At 40.6% G+C, this 24,064-nt stretch overlaps 1 protein-coding gene across 2 annotated transcripts in view; it reads left to right on the forward strand.

The window, feature by feature from the left end:
- Positions 1 to 24,064, forward strand: part of MAP2K5 (mitogen-activated protein kinase kinase 5) — a 146,581-nt gene that overhangs the window by 15,673 nt on the left and 106,844 nt on the right. For both annotated transcript variants that reach the window (XM_073653460.1, XM_073653462.1), the window contains exons 4-7: positions 5,505 to 5,574; positions 15,101 to 15,141; positions 16,751 to 16,818; positions 19,041 to 19,089. In XM_073653460.1, the coding sequence (XP_073509561.1) occupies positions 5,505 to 5,574; positions 15,101 to 15,141; positions 16,751 to 16,818; positions 19,041 to 19,089 (228 nt within the window). The remainder of the gene's footprint in view (positions 1 to 5,504; positions 5,575 to 15,100; positions 15,142 to 16,750; positions 16,819 to 19,040; positions 19,090 to 24,064) is intronic.

Raw genomic sequence — 24,064 nt, forward strand, 5'->3', positions numbered from 1 at the left:
ATGGGGCACTTTAGTGTTTAAGATAGGGTTGTTCAGTAGTGGACAACCACTTTATTAAGTGGAACTACCACCTGAAGTCCATCAGTGACCTAACTTATCCTGTGTTTCCAATGGGTTTTAGAGGATTGTAATAAAGATTGAAGCATCTACCTGGACCAATGCTGGACTGTTTTATGTTATTAGTACTGTGTGCTCTGGAAGTATCTGATGTGCCCAGAAAATTGGGCTGTTATGAGATAGGGTCTAAAATATTATTTGTTGACATGGGTACTTCAAAAGTTTAATTAGGATGAGGTTTAATCCTTATCTGCTTATGTACAGAGATGAGCGAATTGTGGAAAATGTACCTTGTTGGCAATTTGCCATTTTTGCTGGATCCTTATTTTTGCTTATATCTACAGTACAGACCAAAAGTTTGGACACACCTTCTCATTTAAAGATTTTTCCGTATTTTCATGACTATGAAAATTGTACATTCACACTGAAGGCATCAAAACTATGAATTAACACATGTGGAATTATATACTTAACAAAAAAGTGTGAAAGAACTGAAAATATGTCTTATATTCTAGGTTCTTCAAAGTAGCCACCTTTTGCTTTGATGACTGCTTTGCACACTCTCTGCATTCTCTTGATGAGCTTCAAGAGGTAGTCACCGGAAATGGTCTTCCAACAATCTTGAAGGAGTTCCCAGAGATGCTTAGCACTTGTTGGCCCTTTTGCCTTCACTCTGCGGTCCAGCTCACCCCAAACCATCTCGATTGGGTTCAGGTCTGGTGACTGTGGAGGCCAGGTCATCTGGCGTAGCACCCCATCACTCTTCTTCTTGGTCAAATAGCCCTTACACAGCCTGGAGGTGTGTTTGGGGTCATTGTCCTGTTGAAAAATAAATAATGGTCCAACTAAACGCAAACCGGATGGAATAGCATGCCGCTGCAAGATGCTGTGGTAGCCATGCTGGTTCAGTATGCCTTCAATTTTGAATAAATCCTCAACAGTGTCACCAGCAAAGCACCCCCACACCATCACACCTCCTCCTCCTCCATGCTTCACGGTGGGAACCAGGCATGTAGAGTCCATCCGTTCACCTTTTCTGCGTCGCACAAAGACACGGTGGTTGGAACCAAAGATCTCAAATTTGGACTCCTCAGACCAAAGCACATATTTCCACTGGTCTAATGTCCATTCCTTGTGTTCTTTAGCCCAAACAAGTCTCTTCTGCTTGTTGCCTGTCCTTAGCAGTGGTTTCCTAGCAGCTATTTTACCATGAAGGCCTGCTGCACAAAGTCTCCTCTTAACAGTTGTTGAAGAAATGTTTCTGCTGCTAGAACTCTGTGTGGCATTGACCTGGTCTCTAATCTGAGCTGCTGTTAACCTGCGATTTCTGAGGCTGGTGACTCGGATAAACTTATCCTCAGAAGCAGAGGTGACTCTTGGTCTTCCTTTCCTGGGGCGGTCATCATGTGAGCCAGTTTCTTTGTAGCGCTTGATGGTTTTTGCAACTGCACTTGGGGACACTTTCAAAGTTTTCCCAATTTTTCGGACTGACTGACCTTCATTTCTTAAAGTAATGATGGCCACTCGTTTTTCTTTACTTAGCTTTTTTCTTGACATAATACAAATTCTAACAGTCTATTCAGTAGGACTATCAGCTGTGTATCCACCAAACTTCTGCACAACACAACTGATGGTCCCAACCTCATTTATAAGGCAAGAAATCCCACTTATCAAACCTGACAGGGCACACCTGTGAAGTGAAAACCATTTCCGGTGACTACCTCTTGAAGCTCATCAAGAGAATGCCAAGAGTGTGCAAAGCAGTCATCAAAGCAAAAGGTGGCTACTTTGAAGAACCTAGAATATAAGACATATTTTCAGTTGTTTCACACTTTTTTGTTAAGTATATAATTCCACATGTGTTAATTCATAGTTTTGATGCCTTCAGTGTGAATGTACAATTTTCATAGTCATGAAAATACAGAAATTTCTTTAAATGAGAAGGTGTGTCCAAACTTTTGGTCTGTACGGTATATGTCCGTTAATAGAAAATTTGCCTCATCCTAATTGACTTGCTGATCTCTTTCTAAACATTACCCACTTTTGATGTATACCCTTTACTCAACGTCATTGGGTGCATAGATGTAGATCAGTCGTATATTTTGCTTCAAGTATAAATACTTGAAAGTGAGGAACGAGTGGCGGGGCGAGTAATATAGTAGTGGGGAAATTTTGAAATTAAACCTCTTTGGCAAATTTATGGAAGATATTAAATCATATTCTAGTTAGCTGCGTGCTAATATAGAAATTAACTTTTGCATTTAGCCTTCTCAATCCATTTACTGAAGATACAGTAGCAATTTGTCATATAAAATTCAGGATGAATGGCTCTACACTAGCGGTTTTATAAGGTATAATAGAAATATTGCTGCTGTAATTTCTTACTCCTTTGCATAAAAGTCTACTGGCGTATGAAGAATACTCTATAAAGGGGGAAAAAAAGCAGACTAATAAATATATAAAATAAATATATGCCAATTATGGCAAATATGCAGTGCGGGGACTATGTACACACTGTGGAATCCTCTCTGAAATGTACACCCTTTTTTATTTGTATTTTACTAAAAAACTTTGGTCACCTTTTGAAGTGATGTTTTTCTTATTGTTCATTTGCTTCCTAAATGAAAAATGAAGCAACTTTTTTTTAATAGTTTTCATTTAAAATAAAAACAACAATTTTTACTTCTGTAGAATCTGTGCAACTCTTGTACTTAGCTGGCAGTCCTGCTACTTCCAAGATGGCTCAGACAGCACACTGTTTGTAGAACAAGGAGCCCCCGGACCACCATAAACTTAGTTGACCAGAACTCAAAATAAATATATATAACCTACAAAGCACCACAATGAGTTAAAAGGTCACAAGTAATCATTATAAATATAATTTTATTAGTAGCAAAAGGACACACGATTAAAATACACAGAAAGGACCGTGCTACATAGCGCCAGCCTTAGGAATAGTACCTTTCCATACATGACTAGAGGTGATTAGATGGACTCCCAACTGAAAAAGAGGGCCAGCAGTAGTAACAACATGGGTTAGAAAATGACAAATTGCTGTAATTATAGCTGGTCAATCCAAAGGAAGCTTCAACAGATCCACCCGTAGTACAACTAAATATGGAGTACCCACTAAGGATACATCCTTAATTTATGTGCCCCCTGTGGGGTAATGAAGGTAATAACAGGTAGAGTCTGTCCAGGCATTAACAGCAGCTACTCCCACATATAGTGCATTTAAGAATAATAGTACATCATATAGAATGCACTAAATCAGGGATCAAAATGCCCGTGTCTTACTCATATTACCCACTGTTTGTGTTGGCTCTTTCTGCTCTCCTCCTTTCTTCTCTCAGTGATAAAGATACCATACGAGAGTTGGAGAAGGCTACATAAGGCAGATCAGTGTGTGGAAAGGAAAGAAAGCATCTAAGTCTTCAGGGAGAACAGATCACATAGTTTTACCAAGTATTGTTATGGAGGAAAGCACGAATGTAATAGCCTGTTTTGGGAGTGAATGGATCACCCAGGCTGTATATCTCTTTACAGAGAGAGGAAAGAATATTCTGCATCCTCTGCCAGACCAACAGACCTCACATCCAGCATGTATTACTGGGTGAGATCCTCCAAAATGAGAAAATCTCTAACTAGATGGATGAAAACTGCATATCGGGGCGGGGGGGACGGGGGTCTAAAAATTGATGAAGAAATTGGCACTGCAGCCTGAAACTCCGTACAACTTTTATTTTTAGCTAAAGGTAACCAATAACATATGTACAAAATAATGTTTTCTATGTCAAATGATGTCTAAAGCCTTTACAGACGCCTTCAAAGTTTAATGCATATTCCTAAACTTAGTAGGGTCTCTAGTCTCAGGTGGTCGTAGAAGGTGTTCTTTACTTGCATTAGAGATACATTGTCTGTAATTCTTGGACATGGACTAGTGACCCTTAAAAGGAATGTGTTACCAAGTTTTTGCCATCTAATCTGCGAGCAACATAATGCAGAGACAGGGACTCTGATTCCAATGGGTTGTCACTTACTGGGCTGCTTAGTGTAGTTTTGAAAAAATTACAGTTTTTTTCAGTAGGAGATTATCACTAGAGGATTAGTAAACCTGCTGCCAGGTAGTCCTCCATATTAATGAGGTCTGTATAATTCCGCCCCCACCACTGATTGGTAGCTTTGAGCCTATGTACAGTGTCCACAGAAAGCTGCCAATCAGTGATGCAGTGTGGGCGGGTTATACAGAGCTCCGCCATCAGAGAACATATAGATCTGCAGCAGAGATATCAGTGATTTTTATCAGAACTGCAGCAAGCAGCCCAGTAAGTGATACATTGTTGGAATCAGGGTCTCTCCACCTACGTTATGCTACTCTCAGATTGGGTAGCAAAAACCTGGTGACAGAGTCCCTTTAAATGAAACCTGATATATTTTAACCACTATATCGCCAGCATCTTGTTATACTGGTGGGGTTATAGCTTTGTTATAGCATTAGTTATAAAATGTAGTTAACATACAACGCTCGTTATTTATGGATTACCCACAAAGAGTCCAGCGACATTTGGGACATGTGTAGTGAATCGGGTGTACTAGTCGTAGCTTTATCTGCACATACTCCCAATGCTGCCAGACTTTTCTCAGGACTCTTCTCAGGTGCTTTGTTTGAGAATCCCAGTGAATGCTGGGATACTCAAACGATGCATCATCAGAGGGCAGAGGCTGGTGCCCCCTCCCTGAAACGAAGCATCATCAGTGACGCTTATTTCAGGGGCTGGGCTAGTCCCTGCTCTGTCTTTGTGCACAATGACAGTGCGCTCTCTTTCTGTTTCAGATCGGCAGTAACAAGCCAGAAATTGAGCGCGCTGTTAGAATACCCGGCGTACAGAAACCAGTGAAGGTTTCTCTGCAAGCCGGGTATTCTGACAACGCACTCTGTTGCCTGCTGGTTACTGCGGATCTGAGCTGGCAACAGAGCGCTCTTTCATTGTGCACAGCACGCAGGGACTAGCCCAGCCCCTGAAATGAGTTTCGCTGATGACGTTTTGTTTCAGGGAGGGGGCAGATATTGCAGCAGTGACTTCAGCATCTACTCCCTGCTGACGCTTCTTTTGAGTAACCTAGCATTCACTGAGATTCTCAAACGAAGTGGGAAAAAAATAGAAAAGCAGATAGTGTAGTGAGGGAACGGTAGTGAAGTTTTTAATTCAAGAGTACTAGAAAATAGTTTTAGATAATGGCATTAAATAGATAGAGATTTATGAGTAAAATACTTGGACTTCGGACCACCCCTTTAACTACTTGACGTTCAAGCTAAGTTTTTGAAAAACTGCGGGACTGGTTATGTGTTTCAGATGCACAATTTTTTTCTTCCATGACTCCTGTACTGAAATACACAGTGTTTGTAGAACTCATATTAATAATACTATTCTTGTTTTTCCTTGCAGTACTGTACCATGGTCCTTGAGCAGCAGGGTAGCAGTCCTCTGATTGAACCTCTGCAAATCTATCCACGTGGTAGGTGGTCTCTTACCCCCTGCATGTACCTGCCCCTCCCCAGAATCACTGTTTTCTTTATACGCATGAACATCAGCATTTTCATTACATTCTTTTTGTGACATATTTATTATTGAGATGACAATCACAGCTAAATGTTTTTGGCTATGTTCACACTTAAATTTAAAGGGCATTAAATAAGAAAAACATCACAGAATAAAATGGCCATACTTGCCAATTCCTGGTCAACATGGTTGTCCATCAGTATTTTTCAACTTGCTACCTACCTAATCGCTGTATGGTTTACACCACATGTATGGGCACACAGTGAAGACGGGGTTGAATGTTGTTAGCGCCTGCAGTTTGACCTTGCCATTAACCTGACTTATTTTGAAAATTATTATAACCATTTTTCTTGTCAGTTGAAGTAATTTTTATGTCCTTATTAACGAATACATATTGGGGAAATTTATCAAAAGCCGTGTAAAGAAAAACTTGACATGCAAACCTTTTTACAGAGGAGACAGAAGCAACTCAATTGGTTGATATCTTCAGCTCCTCTACTTTTTCTTGCACTGGTTGTGATACAGATATAGTACTTGACACCTAAAGGTTTACATACCATGATGTAGCAAACCTTAACTTGACATTTACAACAGCACCAGCCTTTCAAAATGTCAAGTTAAAGCCTCAGTCTGATGTCCGTGTAACACGGTTCCAGAACGGATCGCTATACATGCACTGGCTGCGTTTCCCCTTAGGCGGGTCACTGGCTGCGTTTCCCCTTAGGCGGGCCACTGGCTGCGTTTCCCCTTAGGCGGGCCACTGGCTGCGTTTCCCCTTAGGCGGGCCACTGGCTGCGTTTCCCCTTAGGCGGGCCACTGGCTGCGTTTCCCCTTAGGCGGGCCACTGGCTGCGTTTCCCCTTAGGCGGGCCACTGGCTGCGTTTCCCCTTAGGCGGGCCACTGGCTGCGTTTCCCCTTAGGCGGGCCACTGGCTGCGTTTCCCCTTAGGCGGGCCACTGGCTGCGTTTCCCCTTAGGTGGGCCACTGGCTGTCAGTTTAGATCAGGGGACGTGCCATACTCGGTCACTTGATATTTTTTTCTTTTTTACACAATTAGGGTTTAGAAAATTAAAAAATGGCTCCATTTATGTTTACCCCTCAAATATGTTCAGTTCCATCTACAGAAAGCGTCTCAATTTTTTTTCTAGTTTGAATGAAGCCGTGTTGTCTTCCATAAAGGTTTAGGCTGGTTTCAAATGCCATGGTCTTGGGCCACGTTCACACGTTAAGTATTTGGTGAGTTTTTTACCTCAGTATTTTTAAGCCAAAACCAGGAGTGGAACAATCAGAAGAAAAGTATAATAGAAACACGTCACCACTTCTGTATTTATCACCCACTCCTGGTTTTGGCTACAAATACTGAGGTCAAATACTGAACATGTGAACGTGGCCTTACAGCCCATATACAGACTGCAGTGTCTGACCCAACCATGGCTATTCTGACCTTAAGGCCACGGCCCCACTATCAGTATTTGGTCAGTATTCGGTCAGTATTTTTTCTCAGGAGTGGGTGATAAATGCAGAATTGGTGACTTGTTTCTATTATACCTTTTCTCTGATTGTTCCTCGTCTGGTTTTGGCTCCCACTCCTGAGAAAAAATACTGACCGAATACTGACCAAATACTGATAGTGGGGCTGTGGCCTAACCAGCAGCCTCATAGGCATGTATGCATCTTTAGTTTGGGTCCAGAGACCTGCGGTTGGTTCAGGCATTGCGGTCTATGTATGGACTGTAAGACACGGATGTCTGAATTCAGTCCTAATCTCATTACACTCAGATGATTAGTGCAAAAAATATCCGATCAGCCCAAAGCAATTTTAATTCGCCAGTACCCCATCTGTAGGACCCCAGGCTTTTATTACAGTTTCTGGGTTTCTTCATTTAGCTGCTGAATCTAAAGTTAGGGTTTGGATTCATAAGATTCCAAGAAGCACACTTTATCCATCTCTTTTTGAATGTACATATAAAACAAAATAAAAACCCAAGTATCGGATTGTACCCATATAATATTATGTACTTAGCATTTGTTGTACCAGTTTAAGTAAATGACACTCTGCATTACCATGTGTCCCCTGCTCAGTTAGCACACCCCTCTGCTTCATGTCTATGGCGGTGGAGAGGTTCTTTATTCACCTTTGTGCTAGAAATTCAAATTCAAGATGAGGTTTAACCTCTTGACGCCCTCTTTATTATTGGAAGTTACTGGCTGATCACACATGATGGATAGTAACTAACCGATTCTCTGTATATATGAAGCCTTAAGGGCCATTCAGTCGTCCAAAGCCATCACAAAGTGTGACAGATCATCAATGTAACGGATGCACTCAGCCTTGAAACAACATCTAGATCATTTTTTCCAGATCATTTCTTGTAGGAGACTTGGAGTAGGAAACTATGCATTCTCCAGGGAACTTTATACTCTCGGCTTTTGCGACTGAGGGAGGTAATATTATGAGGTTGTTTATCTGGATAGCAAAGAAGGTCTGAAGGGGCCTTGGAAAATTTGGTTAATTACCTGTATGGCTACCAATTCAACACCTAATTTTCGAATACTCCTGACCAGTTGTTGGGCAGAAGACTGGGATTGTTGGGTGATACCCTAACAGTTTCCATGAAGGTTATGTGCAGATGGCGTCTTTCAGATGGTAGCGAACCCATGGACTTTTGCTATACGAAGACGCTTCAAGAAAATGCCAGCGTCTTGAAAGGTCTTCTCAGTCATCTTTTAGGAGTGGCCTTCCCACCAGGCTTTATTTTTTTTGGTTTGTGTATATGAACTAGTGAGCCGCTTCCTAGCGGAAGCCACCTGAGGGACGGTTAGGTCACTACTTTTATCCGATTTGCGTTTTAGATGATCAGTAGACTGAGCATATGAACACAAAGTCGTTCTTACGTTGCGATGCACATTTTCATTCATTATAACATTTATCGAGGGTCCTGTTCAGACGTGTTACAAAGCACACCCGCCTGATAAGTCCTCGTGTGCACAAATCATGCACTTCTCAGAAAAGTCATGCGACAAAAAAAGCTGAGCGACTTGCTATATTTGAAAAAGTTTCAACAAATCGCATGTACATTGCAACTTGCATAGAAGTCTGGGGCAAGTGAGTAGCTTGCAACTGACAAATTGCGACAGAAAATTCACATTTGGAAAATTTGTGCCACAGTTGCGGGATGTCACAAGTCGCAAGGCGACACTACAGGAAATCACTAGATGCAACTCTTCGATTTTATTGTTTTAAGTTTTATAGTGAATACATGGGTGTCATTCACTTGTGTAATATTTTATAGAAAAATTTTGTTTGTTTTTTTAACGCCAGGTTAAAGGGAAGGAAATCTACATTTTCCTACTTGCTGTCAACATTTACAACTTTTCCAAGACTTTTCCAGTTGCTGTACCTTACTATAACTTTGTATCTGAGCCAATATCTGTCAATATAGAAATCGATCATGGCAGGGGTTTATGGTGAATTCTTATAATACAGGTTTATTCCACTAGTGGATTCAGAAGTTTTGTTCAGGAGAGGAAATTTGGTTACATTTATTCATTAAAGTTCCTTATATAGTTGGCATATTCTGAAGCTATGAGAAGCTCCCATTAATAGAAATAAGACTACAATTTCAATGCGTTTTGGGATTCTGTACAGCATCCATAACCCTGATGAATTGGACGGCTGTATAGTGCAGCTGGTAGGGAGCCATGTTTATCAGCAGCCCTGTAGCTGATAACTATACCAGGAGGACGTAAGATCCTACCGGAACTCTAAATTCTGTCCACGGTCTGTATTTAGATCACAATACCCAGTCTGATCATCTGACCTGAGCCTAACTGGCTGACACATGCCTGCGAGGCCGTTGGCTCAGGTCAGGGGACCCGGCGGTCAGGCTGGATATTCCGATCCGAGCATGGATGTGTGAAAGCCGCCTTATTATAGACTGCTTATAGTTGGTGCTATCCTCTCCCATTGCTTTAACTTTGATGCAGATGCCTATTGAAGATCACCTACGTCAGGAAAGGCTATTTGTAAAATGTAATAAATCCTACGGGATGCTGAAAGGAAATTATCACCGTTATGGTGCTGAAATTTTGTACTTTAGTCTTCCAGAAAAGTTTGCTGGAGTAAGATGAGCCATATTTATTGCCAGAATGGGAAAGTTACTCCAGCTATTACCTGTATTGGATACCTGCTATAATTTACACCACTTTCTATAATCAATTTTAATGGATCCGTTGGGCCCCACCCATGAAGCCCTGCCAACATTATAGAAAAGTGTAAAACCAGCAGAAGTTGCAAAATATTGTGATTATATGGCCAAAAACTGGTATAAACACTAATGAATTCCGAGTGTGGTGTCTGTGATGCCCATTACTGTACCACTCGTCTATCCATTGGTGAAGCCAGCATTCATAGATCTACCCCTATATACCTGTTTCAAGTTACAGGTGCACCATTATAAAAGCCATGAAACGTTTTGGCGGCTGCTTTGTATAATTTTACTACTCCCGCTGTATACTTGTAATAGACCCAAGAGCCAGGTCAATATTACCAGATGTTAGCATGGGCCAACACTATTTTAGTTTTTGGATAGTAGCGGAGGTCCATGGATTCCTGGGGTAGAACGTGCGCCTTCTCGAGCGTTTTGTTTGTGCTTATTCACAAAGTGCATTTGCATTGACACCGGCATCATCACGCCTGAGAAACGTTTCCACGCGCATTCTGCCGCCCCAACGCGTGGAGCGGCGCACCTGTTCCCGGCTGCAGGCCCGCCCGCGCTCACACATTACTTCACATCTTGCTGCGTTGCACAAAGGCTTATTGATGTGTGCAGTAATTATAGAGTGCGTGACGATTGTTAATAGCTGGGGCACAGCACACTCTCCGCTGACACAGCAGGGGTTAAATATGCATTCCACCGAGACAGAGCAGGGGGCAAAAATGTAATTCTTTACTTCAAGACAATCAATCAAAATTGACAGTGACTTTAACAACAATTTGTGGCGTGCAGGGGACTTGGAAAGGGAGCAGCCTGCGCTGTGTGAGCCAAGACCTGTGAGTGTGTTCTTATTCATAATAATCATCTTTATTTGTCATGTAGTATTGACAGGCAGCAAGTTGTGGAAAATCCGGAGCTGCACTCCGCTCCGCAGAACCTCGCGCCTCTCCCGGCTGCAGAGTTAGACCCTCCAAGTCAAAGAATGTTTCCTCTAAATATAAGAAAGCATCAGCAAAGTCTACCCTGTCCTCCTCCACCAGGAGGCTTAAAATTCTGTTCAGCTGTTGCTTGGATTTATCTGATTTCGACAAAGCTGGGTAATATTTTGTATGACTGCCGGAAATGGGGTTGTGAAGAGGGTGGGTAATATCAAGCTTTTCCAGGCTCCTGAAGGACGTATCTGCCTAGTTATACTGACTATTTTTGCGGGGATACTATATCAAATGATCAGTTTCTCAGGACCTTAGGAAAGCTTGGTGATGGCCCATTTATAAATTTTGATGACAGCTAAAGGCTTTGTGCACGCGGCATCTTTAAGATGCCAGCCGAGCCTAATGAGCTTTCCCAGGCAAAGTCGCTTCAGGAGAACGTCGGTGGTCCTTTTCTTGAGGCGACTTCGCAACGGTCGTCTTACACTGTACTGTAAAGCAGTTAAAAGAAGTGACATAAGACGGAACATGTGCACAGCACTGTCGTTTTGACATTGCTGTGTGTTTTGTTGATTTTATGGGACTTTTTTTGAGGCGAATTCCAAATCTACCTGAAAAACATGTTGTGTGCACATACCCTAAGGGTTCCTACTCAGTTTTGTACCTAATACTTCTGTAGATAAAATAATAATTTTATTAGATAGGATATCTAGTCTGGAAAACTTATTTTATAGATCCCATGTTAGAGAATTCTGGGTTAAAGTTTTTTTCATGGTCTGTGTACAGTAGCGGGAGCGTGCCACTCCCCTGCCTCCTGACCTCCTGCTTCCTGGGGGCTAGTGCCCATCTGAAGATTGACAGTTCAGACTAGCGGCATGTTATGTCATGGGCCTAAATTGTGTGCTCTCGTATCCTGCAAGAAGAGGCAGCTTTGCCTCTGCAGCATCAGAGCAGCGCTTGCAAGCTTTTAAGCAAAAAGCTTGCAGGTGCTGCACTCCATGCCTAGGTAATCTTTGCAAGTTAATTATGGAATTAAAAATTCTTCTATTATTAAGAACTGAAAGGATTTTTAATACAAGGTAAATTGCAAAGTTGCTTAATTTTACACACTCTTTTAGGAATATGAGAAAACTTCTTTAAAAGAAAATATGTCTGTTCCTGGTCCTTATTTTGTCAACCAGACTGGAGGACAACTAGAGAGAGCACCTTTCACACTGGAGGACCCACAATCATATCTATGCATTCAAAGTGCAATTATGTAATGCTTTATTTCTCCTGTGGTGGCGCTGTGAAAAAAAAAATAAACAGTTGCTTCCGTCTTACCCTACAGATTACAGATGATCATAGGGATTCTAGGTGTGGGACAGTCTCTGATCTGCTTTTCGTTGTAGGACCCTTCTGACAAAAATGTATTGTCCAGACTATAAACCAATTTAAAGCCCTTAACTAAAATCTAATTGCATCTAAATGTTAGCCAGATTAGTTGTACCTTTTTATGTGTTTTACAGTGTGTGCAAAAAAATGGAAATTTGTAAAGGTTTTGTAAAGTCTCAGTATCTTTATAGCAAAGATGTAGTGTCTAGACTTTATGATCTGTCCCAAAGGGTCCAAAAATCAATAATATATATTCTTACTTTGTGTTATTACCAAGAGGCCCATAGACTAAAGCTGGTCGGCTTCCAGTAAACATCAAAGCCAAGTTGGATAAGAATGCAGTAAATTTTGTGCATTGGAGTGTTATTTTCAGAATTAAAGGGGAGATTAACTATTTCCTATTTTGACTTGATAGGTCATGGTTTAAGTAATTATGTTGATGGAGAGAGAATATTTATATCCTTATAGGGGTTTCCTACTAGATGGAGCAATTGTACATGCTAGGACCTGATGCCTAGTGACCACTATTAATCTTCAGAATTTATTTTATTTTTTTTGCTCCTACTTAATAGACTCCCATATATATTAGGTGTTCTTCTGAAAATATAAAAATGAAAAAATAATAAAATTATTGAATATGATATATTATTATAAATATTGTTCTGAGCATGTTACACTGGCAACATAATGGAATAGTGGCCTCAGCTGAGTAAAATTTTAGCTTTTATTTTTCAATTTCTGATCGCCTTTGCAGAGATATTAGCTTGCAAAGATTAGGTTTTAATTTATGATCAGCCCAACTCTGTGATTGCAGTGATTCTTCTCTGGGGGCGTGCACTTTGTCCCCTGCATGACGTTAACCAATCATAAACAGGAGGCGTCATGCGGGGGAAAAAAGAACAGACCCCTAGAGAGACTTGGAGCAGGCTTTCTCCTGTGAGACATGTAATGACACACAGCCCTGCTCTCAGCCTTGAGCTCTGTAGCTACTGTGTAGTATGAATACAAACACTTTTTCATTGTTTCAGCTCAACTGTCATCTTATGGGGAAGAGAGATGTAGTCGAGCTGAGTGTGATTACAAACACTTCCAGCTTTCATCTCATAGCAGTCAGTTTAGGGAGAGGAGAATATAGCAGTGTGATTACAAACACATCCAGATCTTCTCTTACAACAGTATCTGTTTATGGGAAGGGACAGAGCTGGGAGAGAAGAGCTGCAGTTGCAAATGTGTTTTAATGACACTCAGCTCTGCAGTGTTCTTTCCCCCCACAATGACTGCTGTGAAAAGAGATATGGAAGTGTTTATATTCACTCTGCTCTGCTCTATACTACACAATAGCTGTAGAGATCATGGATTTGCATCTCATAGGAGAAGCCATGTTTTTCTGATCTGGGGCGTGTTCTCCCCCCCCCGCATGACACCTGTTGCTTATCAATGGTCATCCTTTTACTGGGGAAGAAGTACTCACCCCCAGAGAGAAATCTGTGATAGCATCCAGTTGAGCTTCTCATAAAAGCTAACCTAACCTAAACTTGTCTCACTAATATCTCTTTGCCGGAGAAGAGAAATTAAAAAATAAAAACTTTTAAAAGGTTTTACTCAGCTCTGTAGCCATTATTCCGTGATGTGGAAAGTTTTAACCTGCTCATACTGGTGAAAGATCCTCTTCAATAATTACATATTTTATTGCAGATTTACTTTCATAGAATGTTAGAAATTTTGATGTACCACAGTCATTTGTTACTAATACATGAGCCATTTATGAAGGATTCGGAGTAGGACAATTGCCTTAAGCCCTGATGGCTTGTGTCATTGTATACCTTGCCGTTCAGCAGTATAGGAAAGCTGGATACTGCTGTGGGTTTTATAAGTTAGTTATCACCCAACATGTCCAAACGTTTTAGCCCTCATTCATTGAGATTGGTGTTTTGAGCACCATTCTTAAAAAAAGTAGGTTGTCATATTCATAAAGAGTCGTGGCCCTCCTTACTGAGTTTGCTGCATCTTTGGATTGCTGTGTGACGCTGCCAGAAACTAGCATACATTTCTGTTATAACTTGTCACTTTTGTGGTGTCAATTGATTTTATCCGTCCTTTTTCAAAAATTTGGCGCTGCTTGGGATTGGCATAAAAATAGCAAAAGTAACGAAATTTTTGTGCAGCTGTGTGATGCACTAAAAAAAATTTTGTCACGTGTCTAGCAGTTTTTACGCCAGAATTCTCCCAAAAAATCGTGCTTGATGAATTGTCTGCTAAGATTTGAATTTTTCAAAAATTTGACAGGCGAAACCAAAAGGTTTATATTTACTTTTATTTTTTTTTAGTGGAAATGCTCTTTTTGTTGCTATACTCCGGCATATTTAGATTAATCCAAGGTCTCATATATTCGCTGAGCAGTTCGAGTCTAGGGGTCACTATTATTTATAACTGCAGCCTGCCTGCATGCCCCCATTCCGATATGACTGCAATATGCAGCGCTCCGGTCTGTGGCCCGCAATGAGCCCAGGCTGCCCCTTTCCGAGATAGATATTAGGAGCATTTAATAAGACGCCCTGCACTGACAGGCAGCACGTGGAGAGCATCCTGGATATTAATATGAATAGTCCTATTGCAAGGAATTCCCAGTATCACAGCACCTGCTCCAGAATGTGGAATTAAGGGCAGCACACAATCCGTTTTAGCTTACTCTCTGTGTGTGTGTTTTTTTATTATGTGTTTTTAAGCAGAAATTAGAATTTAGATGAGCCGGTGTCAGGAGGGTGTGTGATTTCACAGAAAGGATCCAGTCTTCTGGGACTTCTCTCTCTGCTCGGAGAGCCTCTCTTCAATCATTCCTCGCTGCTAATTTTGGTGTCACTCTCATTTCTTTTTAAACGATTCATTTCAAAGGAAGAAGGGGGGTGGGGGGAATTGTAAATGGCCCCGATGTGATCTACAATTTAGTCTATTACTGTTGCAGCCTGCAAGCCTCCCGGGAAGCGGAACATACATGGCCTCAAGGTAGGAATTTCAATAATTGTTTCAGTAAAGTTGGATGGATTTGAAATGCTGTGTTCCACTTATTGAAACGTCAAAAAAAAAAAAAGGAAAAAAATCTGTACTTTCAGCATTACTGACAAGCAGGACTTACATTTACTAGCAGGAACTGTGGCTGTGAGAACAGGACGGATCAGAACCTTGCGCTGTGCGCTTTCACTTGGCGTTAACCCCTTGGCGGTCTACAGAAGTATCATTAGAAGGCATCATTATTTTTTATACCTCCAAGTCCATTTTTTTTTATTTTTTTTCTTAATTCTTTTGGCTACATTTGTCATTCTCCTGAATATAATACTAATACTACAAGAAGTGATGGAATTGATGAAAATTAAAGCACCGATGTCCTGCATGTTTTCATGCTAATTTGGACTCATGGTGGCGCTGTTTTTACTTTAAAAATATTTTTTTTTTTAAAAAAATAAAAGTGTGTTTGTATGCGTATGTATGTTTATATCTATATGATTTGTTTGTATATGTATGTGTGCATTATATATATATATATATATATATATATATATATATATATATATATATATATATGTGTGTGTGTATGTATGTATGTATGTATGTATGTGTGTGTACATATATACCTATATATAAACACACATCTAATATATATGTGTGTGTATATATAGTGTGATATATATAATCACAATGCACACATACATTTACAAACAAATTATATATATACATACATACTTATTTGAGACCGCACACCAACAAGATGAGGTGCAATATAGGAGGACTTTATTAGCCCATGTCAAGCTTGAGAAAAGTGCACACCTTCAACAAAAACATTGCCACATGGGCTAATAAAGTCCACTTACATTGCAGTTTTTCTTGTTTTGTGTGCTGCCTTAATTTATTTTATTTGGTAGGCTTGGAAATTGCCTCTCTATCTATCAATCTATCATTTGTGATACATTATTTCCTCTTAAGTCCGATAATAATCTCTATTATTTTAATAAATAAAGAATTTGGCCATAAGTGTTGCTTTAAGAAGTGACTGATTTATATTGATTTGGTTTGTATTTAATTTCTTTGATTTTTTTTTTTCTCATTTTTGTTTTGTTTTTCCTTTTTCTTGGAAATTAGCCATATATTTTATTTTTTTACCGTTCCCAGCGGCAGGAGAATCCAGACAATCCCTGTAAAGTGTGCTGAAACGATACCTATGTGGGATTTCTCGTCCCCCGCTCCTGTGTTTTCTGTCGCAGGCGCTCTCAGGTATCCAGCAGAGCCCTGCAAGCATTGCAGATTTTTAATCACAGTTTGATTCATTTTTGAAATCACCAACGCTTATTGTTGCGGTGAGAACAATATTTTAAAGTGCTGTTTTATTAATGTAAGCAAGCATTGCCAGTAGTCACATTAATTTGCAAATGATGTTATTGTGTTGTGTAAATTTAAAGGGCTTTTCCTAGCCGTTGTTGATTTTACAGCTATATGGTCAAATATATTAAAATAAAGCTAGTGTTTGGATCGTGCCAGTGGCTCAGATGAACCAAATGAGCTTTTGACAGGGCATGAATATGATAAGTACATTGATGCCTTTTATTATCCCTAATTACAGGTGAACACCCGAGCGGGATCATCCAGCAACTGCAGCCCCTCGGTGTCGGACAGCTTACCCAGCAATAGGTAAGTGCGTTCTTGCAAATTAAAGCGTGCACGTTGCTGTTCGGTGTCAGTCAGGCCCCCCTATAAAAGCATTACCCCAGGGCTGTGTTCAGGAAAATGCAGTAAGCGCTGCGTGGATGTGTTTCTCTAAACTGTCGAGGAGCAACTTAACGGCTGAGGCAGTGAATGGAAAATAATGGAAGTAATCCACGGATGGCTAATAAGGGGACTGAAGCACGACCTATTACATGTGTACATTCATCAGGGTCCTAACCCTATATTACTCACTGCTCAGGGCTCTGGAGATTTGTCATATGACTATTATGTCAACCGACTATAGAAAACATTTAAAGGGGATGTCCATATTGTCTGTGGGTATTCCTTACCTGCACGGCTACAAGTTACGTGACAATAAGGACTCGTGCATGTGACAAGTCTGCACACATGGACCCTATAAGACCCAACCCGAGTATCTGAGAAAACCGCTCTGTATAAAGATATGGCGCCATAGTTGTGTACGGGCACCATATAACTAATCTTTACCCCACAAATCTGTTCATTTAACTTTCTCTGTGTAATAGCATTTCCACCAAATGTTAATATAAGCCAATTAGTAGCACATCTAGATGCTGTTATCATCCAAGAGTCACGAAAAGTTGGCGTGCCGACTACTGCCATAAACACGTGTCGTTGCGTGGTGTCTCCGTACTATGCTATGGGGAAGCAATGCGCATTGGGGGGAACATCTCAAAGGAGACAACCCATGTTTTTTCCGTACGATTCTGCATAAAGCTTGAAGGGGAAAACTTTGTGTTTGAAGGTATTTTAAGGTACAGCATGGCCCTATAATGTGCAATGGGTGTTGTGTTACAGCTAGCTCAGAAGTTGTAACTAGTACACTCGTGTGCATGAGATCTTGTTGGACATTGGAGGAAGCTGAACTTCAAAAAGTTATTTTTGATCACTTGAAGGACTTTTTTTTTTTTTTTTTATAGTTCAGAAAGCCCCTTTAAGGAAGAACAGGTTTTTACAACATGGATTGAACAGTGATTGCGTACAGACCACTCAGTCCATCTCTGAAATAAACGCCAAGGCGCTCGGAGCATCATGCTATGGTCAAGCATTTAAAGGGACTCTGTCAGCACAAAATAACTGTGACTGTTGAAACCAAGTACAGGCGCCCGGTGCATCATGGCGGGGCCAGTCATTTAAATACACCTTCCCACTTGCTTGGTTTCCATCTATCTCCTCCCTTCTCTGGTTCTATGAAGCCCGTGCTGTCAATCAAAGAAGAGGGAGGGTGGAGATAGAGGGAAAACATCTGGTGGAAAGGTGCATAGAAATGATTGGCCCTGCCACGAAGCACCGACCAGGGGGACTTAGTTTGAACAGTCATTGTGTGTTGACAGAGTCCCTATAACTACACCTTCCCACCTGCTTGTTTTCCATCTATCTCTGCCCTTGTTTGACAGCTCTGGCTTTATAGAGCCAATCAAAGAAGGCTTGGAGATTGAGCGAAAACAAGCAGGTAGGAAGATGTAGTTAAATGTTTGGCCACACCAAGGGTGCACTGAGCGCCTGTACTTTGATCAGCCATCCTGTGCTGACAGACTCCCTTTAACATCATGTTTGTAGCCTACAATGGAGGCATAAGTCAAGGGGATCTTTTGACATACGCCACTGAGAACTAATACATACAATGCAATATATTATCCACTCCCCCCCCCACATATACCATTGTATATAATTGTGTATCTACTGTGCTATTAAATACAACAAAAAGGTATCCTGTCCCAATTGATGCCACAAGGATAGACAGAGGCTCACTACAGTATATAGGAACTCTAATGGATGTTTGTCTGTCTGCAGGAAATGTCCTTACTGGTAGTGACAGATGTTGTATTTCACCTTGCCAGAAGTAGTAATCGGACATCTACAATAGGATCCACAATTACAGGCGAAACCGCGCTGTAGAGTCCTTTTTATACTGCAGTTCTATGCTGCGAGCAAGAGGCGGATTATCAGACATCCGATTATTATATGTCCAGATGGATTCAACTACATAAACATCAGTAGAGTAAAATTACATTTTATTTATTAGTTGCACAATCTTTGAATTACTCAATTATTTTTTTCCTGCTTATAATGGTATTTTAAAAAAATACCATCTCATAAAGACATTGCAATGATGTTGACCTTATATACAGTATGTGATTAACAGGGAGCATGGTCTTCTCTTACAGCCTTAAAGCCTCTTCTGCAGAACTTAAGAAAATTTTGGCCAATGGACAGGTGAGCTGTCATTTCCCAAAATGTTCCTTCTTTTTTTGCTACATGCTATCATCACATACAGTACATTTTCTTTAATCCAGCATCAGTGGAGCCTGATATACCTAGCATTATCACTATTTCTGGATTATGAGGTGGTTTTACAGATGTATATAAGACATCTAATTGTAGATGACCATATAATACAAACATTGAATGGGTGCAACAGACAGGTAATCATTCACACTCTGCTGCTCTTCATTCCGGCTAAAATAGGGGTTTATCAACTGGAGGTGCACGGTCTATGATATCTATATATTTTCGTAGGGCAAATAGAAAGGGTTGTCTTAGGGTGTGGTGAGCCAACAAGAGTGTGATACTATAACTTTTTTTTACTTAAATGAATTTAGTAAGAAAGTAAGAATGCTATAAAAATGTGTTATTAGGTTTTTTGTTTTGTTTTTAATTATAAAAATGCAAAGTGAATGAACAAAAAGAGAAATCTAAATCCGATCAATATTTGTGTGACCACCTTTTGCTTTCAAAACAACATCAGTTTTTCTAGGTACACTTAGGCTATGTTCACACATTGTTTTTTTTCTGCAGCCAAAACCTGGTCTCTTGGCAGTAAAAAAGCTGATTTTGCTGTCTTTTTTGCTGCTTTTCTTGCTGCTTTTTTCAGGATCCCAAAGTTCAACTTGACTGCCACCAATGCAAGATTTATATGACACCATAAAACATTTTTGGAAAAAAAGGCAATTTGATCAAATTATTTAGTGGAAAAAGATTTTTATGTCTGAAAAAATAGTGACTATTCTGAACAAAAAAATGAAAAATACACAACTGAAAATGTAAAAACAACGGGAGAGTTGAATTGGTCGGGAGTAGTTTACCTAAGACATTGGCAGTGCATTGAGTAGGTCGGACACTGTTTACTTTCACACATTGGTCGGCCATTGAATTGGTTAGGTATTGTTTACTTTAACACATTACTAATTTAATCAAACTGTACTAATCGTAACTGCCATTCTCAGGTGAGGAGACAAAGACATTTTGGTTTAAACTTGAGAAAATCACAAAAATAAATGGGTTTCACAAACTGCTGTACATGCTTTTTTCACTAAAAACTCTTCAAAACCTGATGGCAATGTTTTTTCTGCCTTTTCTGCACTTACTCATTGCTTTCTATGGTTGAAAAACGGCTGCAAAAAACGAAAGAATTGACATTCTGCAGTTTTCAAAAAAGTAACAATTTTCCAATTCAGTCAGGAAAATAACGCAATGTGTGTGCATGAGATTTCTGAAATCTCATAACTTTTGCTGGTACTGTAAAAAGCAGCTTTTAGTTTGCATACAAAAAACGCAACTTGTGAACATAGCCTTATACTTGCACAAAGTCATTGAAGAAACTTTGCAGGGAATTTGTTCCAAACATCTAGGAGAACTAACCACAGATCTGTGGATGTCGCTTGTGCAAATCCTTCATTCTCTTCATGTAGTTACAGACAGACTTGATGATGATCTGATCAGAGCTCCGAGTGGATGTATCATCGCTTCGAGGACTCCTTGTTCTTTACACTGAAGATTGTTATTAATGACATTGGCTGTATGTTTGGGGTGGTTGTCCTGCTGCAGAATAAATTTGGAGCCAATCAGACTTCTTCCTTACTTACATACTTGCATACTGGATAAGTATCTGCCTATATTTCTGAACATTGAGGAATATGACGGAGCAGTACATTATTGTTGGGGTGCACATGGGCTCCGGAGCTGAGCTCTCTTCACACGGGGTACATCCTGGGTACATTGCATAGCGGTCACCCATATCTGACATTGGCAAGCAGAGCTGAGCTTCAATCGCTGCTGTAAACAGTTTAAATGCCTCTGACAGCTGCATTTAAACTGAGTGGTTCCCTGTGTGCTCTCGCACTAGCTCACATCAGCCCCCTGCAACGCCCCCACCTACAATCCTCAACTAAAATTGACAAAATTGGTTTTGGTCACCATTGATCCTGCAAAAAAAAAAATGAAATTAAAAGCGATCAAAATTTCATATGTACTTGAAAATTGTGTCATTAAAATCATACTGATCTGGACAATCATATTTCTCTTATTATTTTTACCAAAGACTGAATGCTGTAAAAAAAAAAACCTTGGAAAAAAAAATTTTTTGTTTCTCATTTCATCCTACAAATTTGTTCCCGCTTTCCAAAACATTGCATGGCGAAATGAATGGCGTCATTTAAAACTACAATTCATCCTGTAAGAAACAAGTCTGCATGCAGCCATGTCTTTTGCTTGCTGCAGAATGAGTTAACTGAGAACTATCAGTAAGCAGGTTCTGATGGGCGATATTGTAACTCTTATCTGTTTTTTTTCTGAGCTCCTCTGTGCTGATTTGTGATTACAGAACACATCAAAGTAGAGCTGAACAATCTGGTCATAATTCAGTGGAGAGGATCTCAGAAAAAGACAGATAAGTGTTACAAACTCTGCTGGCTGCTGAGTGAGTTAACCGAGAATCCGTCAGTAAGCTGGTTCTGATGGGAGAGTCTATAACTCTTTTATCTGTCTTTTTCTGAGCGCCTCTCCATGAAGTTATGATCACAAAGTTCAGCTCAGCTTTGATGTGGTCTGTGGTCATAAATCAGCACAGAGGAGCTCAGAAAAAAAATCCGGTAACAGTTGCACACTCTCCAGCTTACTGATGGATTCTCAGTTAACTTATTCTGCAGCCAGGAATGTGAATGGAAACTAAGAACCTGTAAAAATAAATAAACAAAAGTACACAAACTGTGCAACAATTTTAATGAACTTCAATTACAAAAGTGATTTTTGGTCCTAAGTACTTGCATTTAAGTAGAAAGTAAAATTGTACCTAAAGAGGTCCATGTCCTTTGAACAGTTCCCTAATGTATTTTTTAAAGTGGCGCACTTCATTTAGGATAATTGCCATCATATAACTTGGCTGATCTGCTCTCTGCTGGTCGATGGTATTGCTTAGATTTGAGGACTACGTCTGAATCCCTCATTGAGGTTTCGCCTCATTCTCACTGTGCAGAAATAATCTGACACTTTAATGCCTCATTTATCAGAATTATTTCACCGCGTCATGTTCACTTCTACTTCTCATCTGCTGAAGTCAGGACTTGGCTCTTCTTATGTGTTTGGTCCAAGTCTTCTGCCGGCATAGTGGGCACGTGTGGGATTTGTGCATTTGATAAGCGCCACGCTCCCCCTTGCTGCTCTGGGGAGGCTGCTGCCCGATGCTATCAAGCCTACCTATTAGGATCAATTGGCCAAGACATCTGTGTCACAGCAAATAAAAGGGTCTTATTGATTTCCTAACTGCTGCTCACTTTCCTTCCTTGTTCAGACGCTTGAAATCTTAATTATCTCAGCGTCTTCCCTGCGTGACCCTCTCCAAGACTCATCGGCATTTCATGAATCAAGTCGTCATAGTTGAACATGTCAAGAAGACAATTAAGCAGCCCCTCCTCTGTGTCCTCCATTCACCCCCACCCAGTAAACACACACATCTATCACACACTCTTCATTTACTCTCACTGGCCACTAACTCCGCCATGCAGAAACCAGTTCATTGCCCAGAATCAGGCTGCTCGCACTTAGCTTGCTACTAATAAAAGAAGAAAAGAACACTACGGGAGCGATCAACCTCAAAGTGTGGTCAGGAAAAAAGACATCATCTGACCTGGATTTGTGCCCAACGTGCTGTGATGCTTAGGATTCCAGCAGTGACGGGGTTACTACAACTCATTATTAATCATTAATAGAAAACGAAAAGCCATTCCTCAAGTTAATCAGATATTGACAGGCTAGGAATAGTGGTGCATTGATACAGGTTATATGGTATAAATATTTATTTCTTTCCTGTCACTCCGGGTGAATACAGGTATTGATCGCTTATTGATATTGTCAGCACATGATAGGAAGCATCGTTGCCGCGGCTGGGAAGGTGCTTTTCCATCTTGATCATAAATATACTAGTCCTGTGGTCGGCTATTCTTGGGGTATGTGCACACAGCGTCTTTTTCAGGTGGATTCCGCTTGAAAAAAGCACAAAAAAAAAGTTAAAAAACAATGAACAAATGCACAGCAATATCAAAACGACTTGTTGTGCATCTTTGGTCACTTATTTAACCGCTTCAGGCATCGAAAGCCATATAGTGGCTAAAAGGAGTGACCGGTCCATTCTTCTGGCTACTACTGCAGCAAAAAAAAAGGCATCCAGGTAAAACACCACCAGAAGTGTCATCCTACAGCAAAAACTAAGCGGATACGGCGTGTCTGTATACACATTGACCCTGATTCATCAAAGCTTTTACGTCACAAACCTGGTGTAAAAAGCTTTGAAAAGTCACTACCTTTATGCGCAATTTGGAGTTGCACAAAGAAATAGCGACTGTTGGTGTTTACATGCCAGTTTCATTTTGGCAGAACTGGGGCTCTAAGGGGGAATCTGACTCCAACACACACCCTCATCACGACCGGTGTCAAAATCACCTGTCTTTATGATTCAGGGTCTTGACGTTAGCCAGGAATTATCTTGACGTATCCTTAAGGGAAGAGTCAGACGGCCATATAACTCGAATGAGGATCGCAACGGATTGCTTGGACTGGCCATCGGCTCTCCCGACCAGAGCATGACAGCTGCATAGAAATACATGCTGTCACGCTCAGGAGAGCTGCCGGCCAGTCCCAGCATTACATTGCGATCCTCGTCCGAGTTATACGGCCATCTGACTATTCTCTTAAAAGTAAAGCAGAGGTGTAACATGGGCATACAAAACACTGATAGTACATGTATAAGAAGATCGGACTTGTGTAAGGAGCCTTAGAGATCCCCCACAGCTCTCTTTCCAGTGCTTACCTGCCCAGTTCCCACTTGTCTCTTCTTGCTGGTCCCAATTCAAAACACAGTAAATTATTGGAATTGTCCGCTCAGGTAAGGTCATTAGCCATTTCAAGTGTGTCAAAG

Source organism: Phyllobates terribilis, unplaced genomic scaffold (assembly GCF_046119375.1).
Source record: "Phyllobates terribilis strain yellow unplaced genomic scaffold, ASM4611937v1 Scaffold_11__3_contigs__length_659146591, whole genome shotgun sequence".
In the NCBI taxonomy this organism is placed as follows: Eukaryota; Metazoa; Chordata; class Amphibia; order Anura; family Dendrobatidae; genus Phyllobates; species Phyllobates terribilis.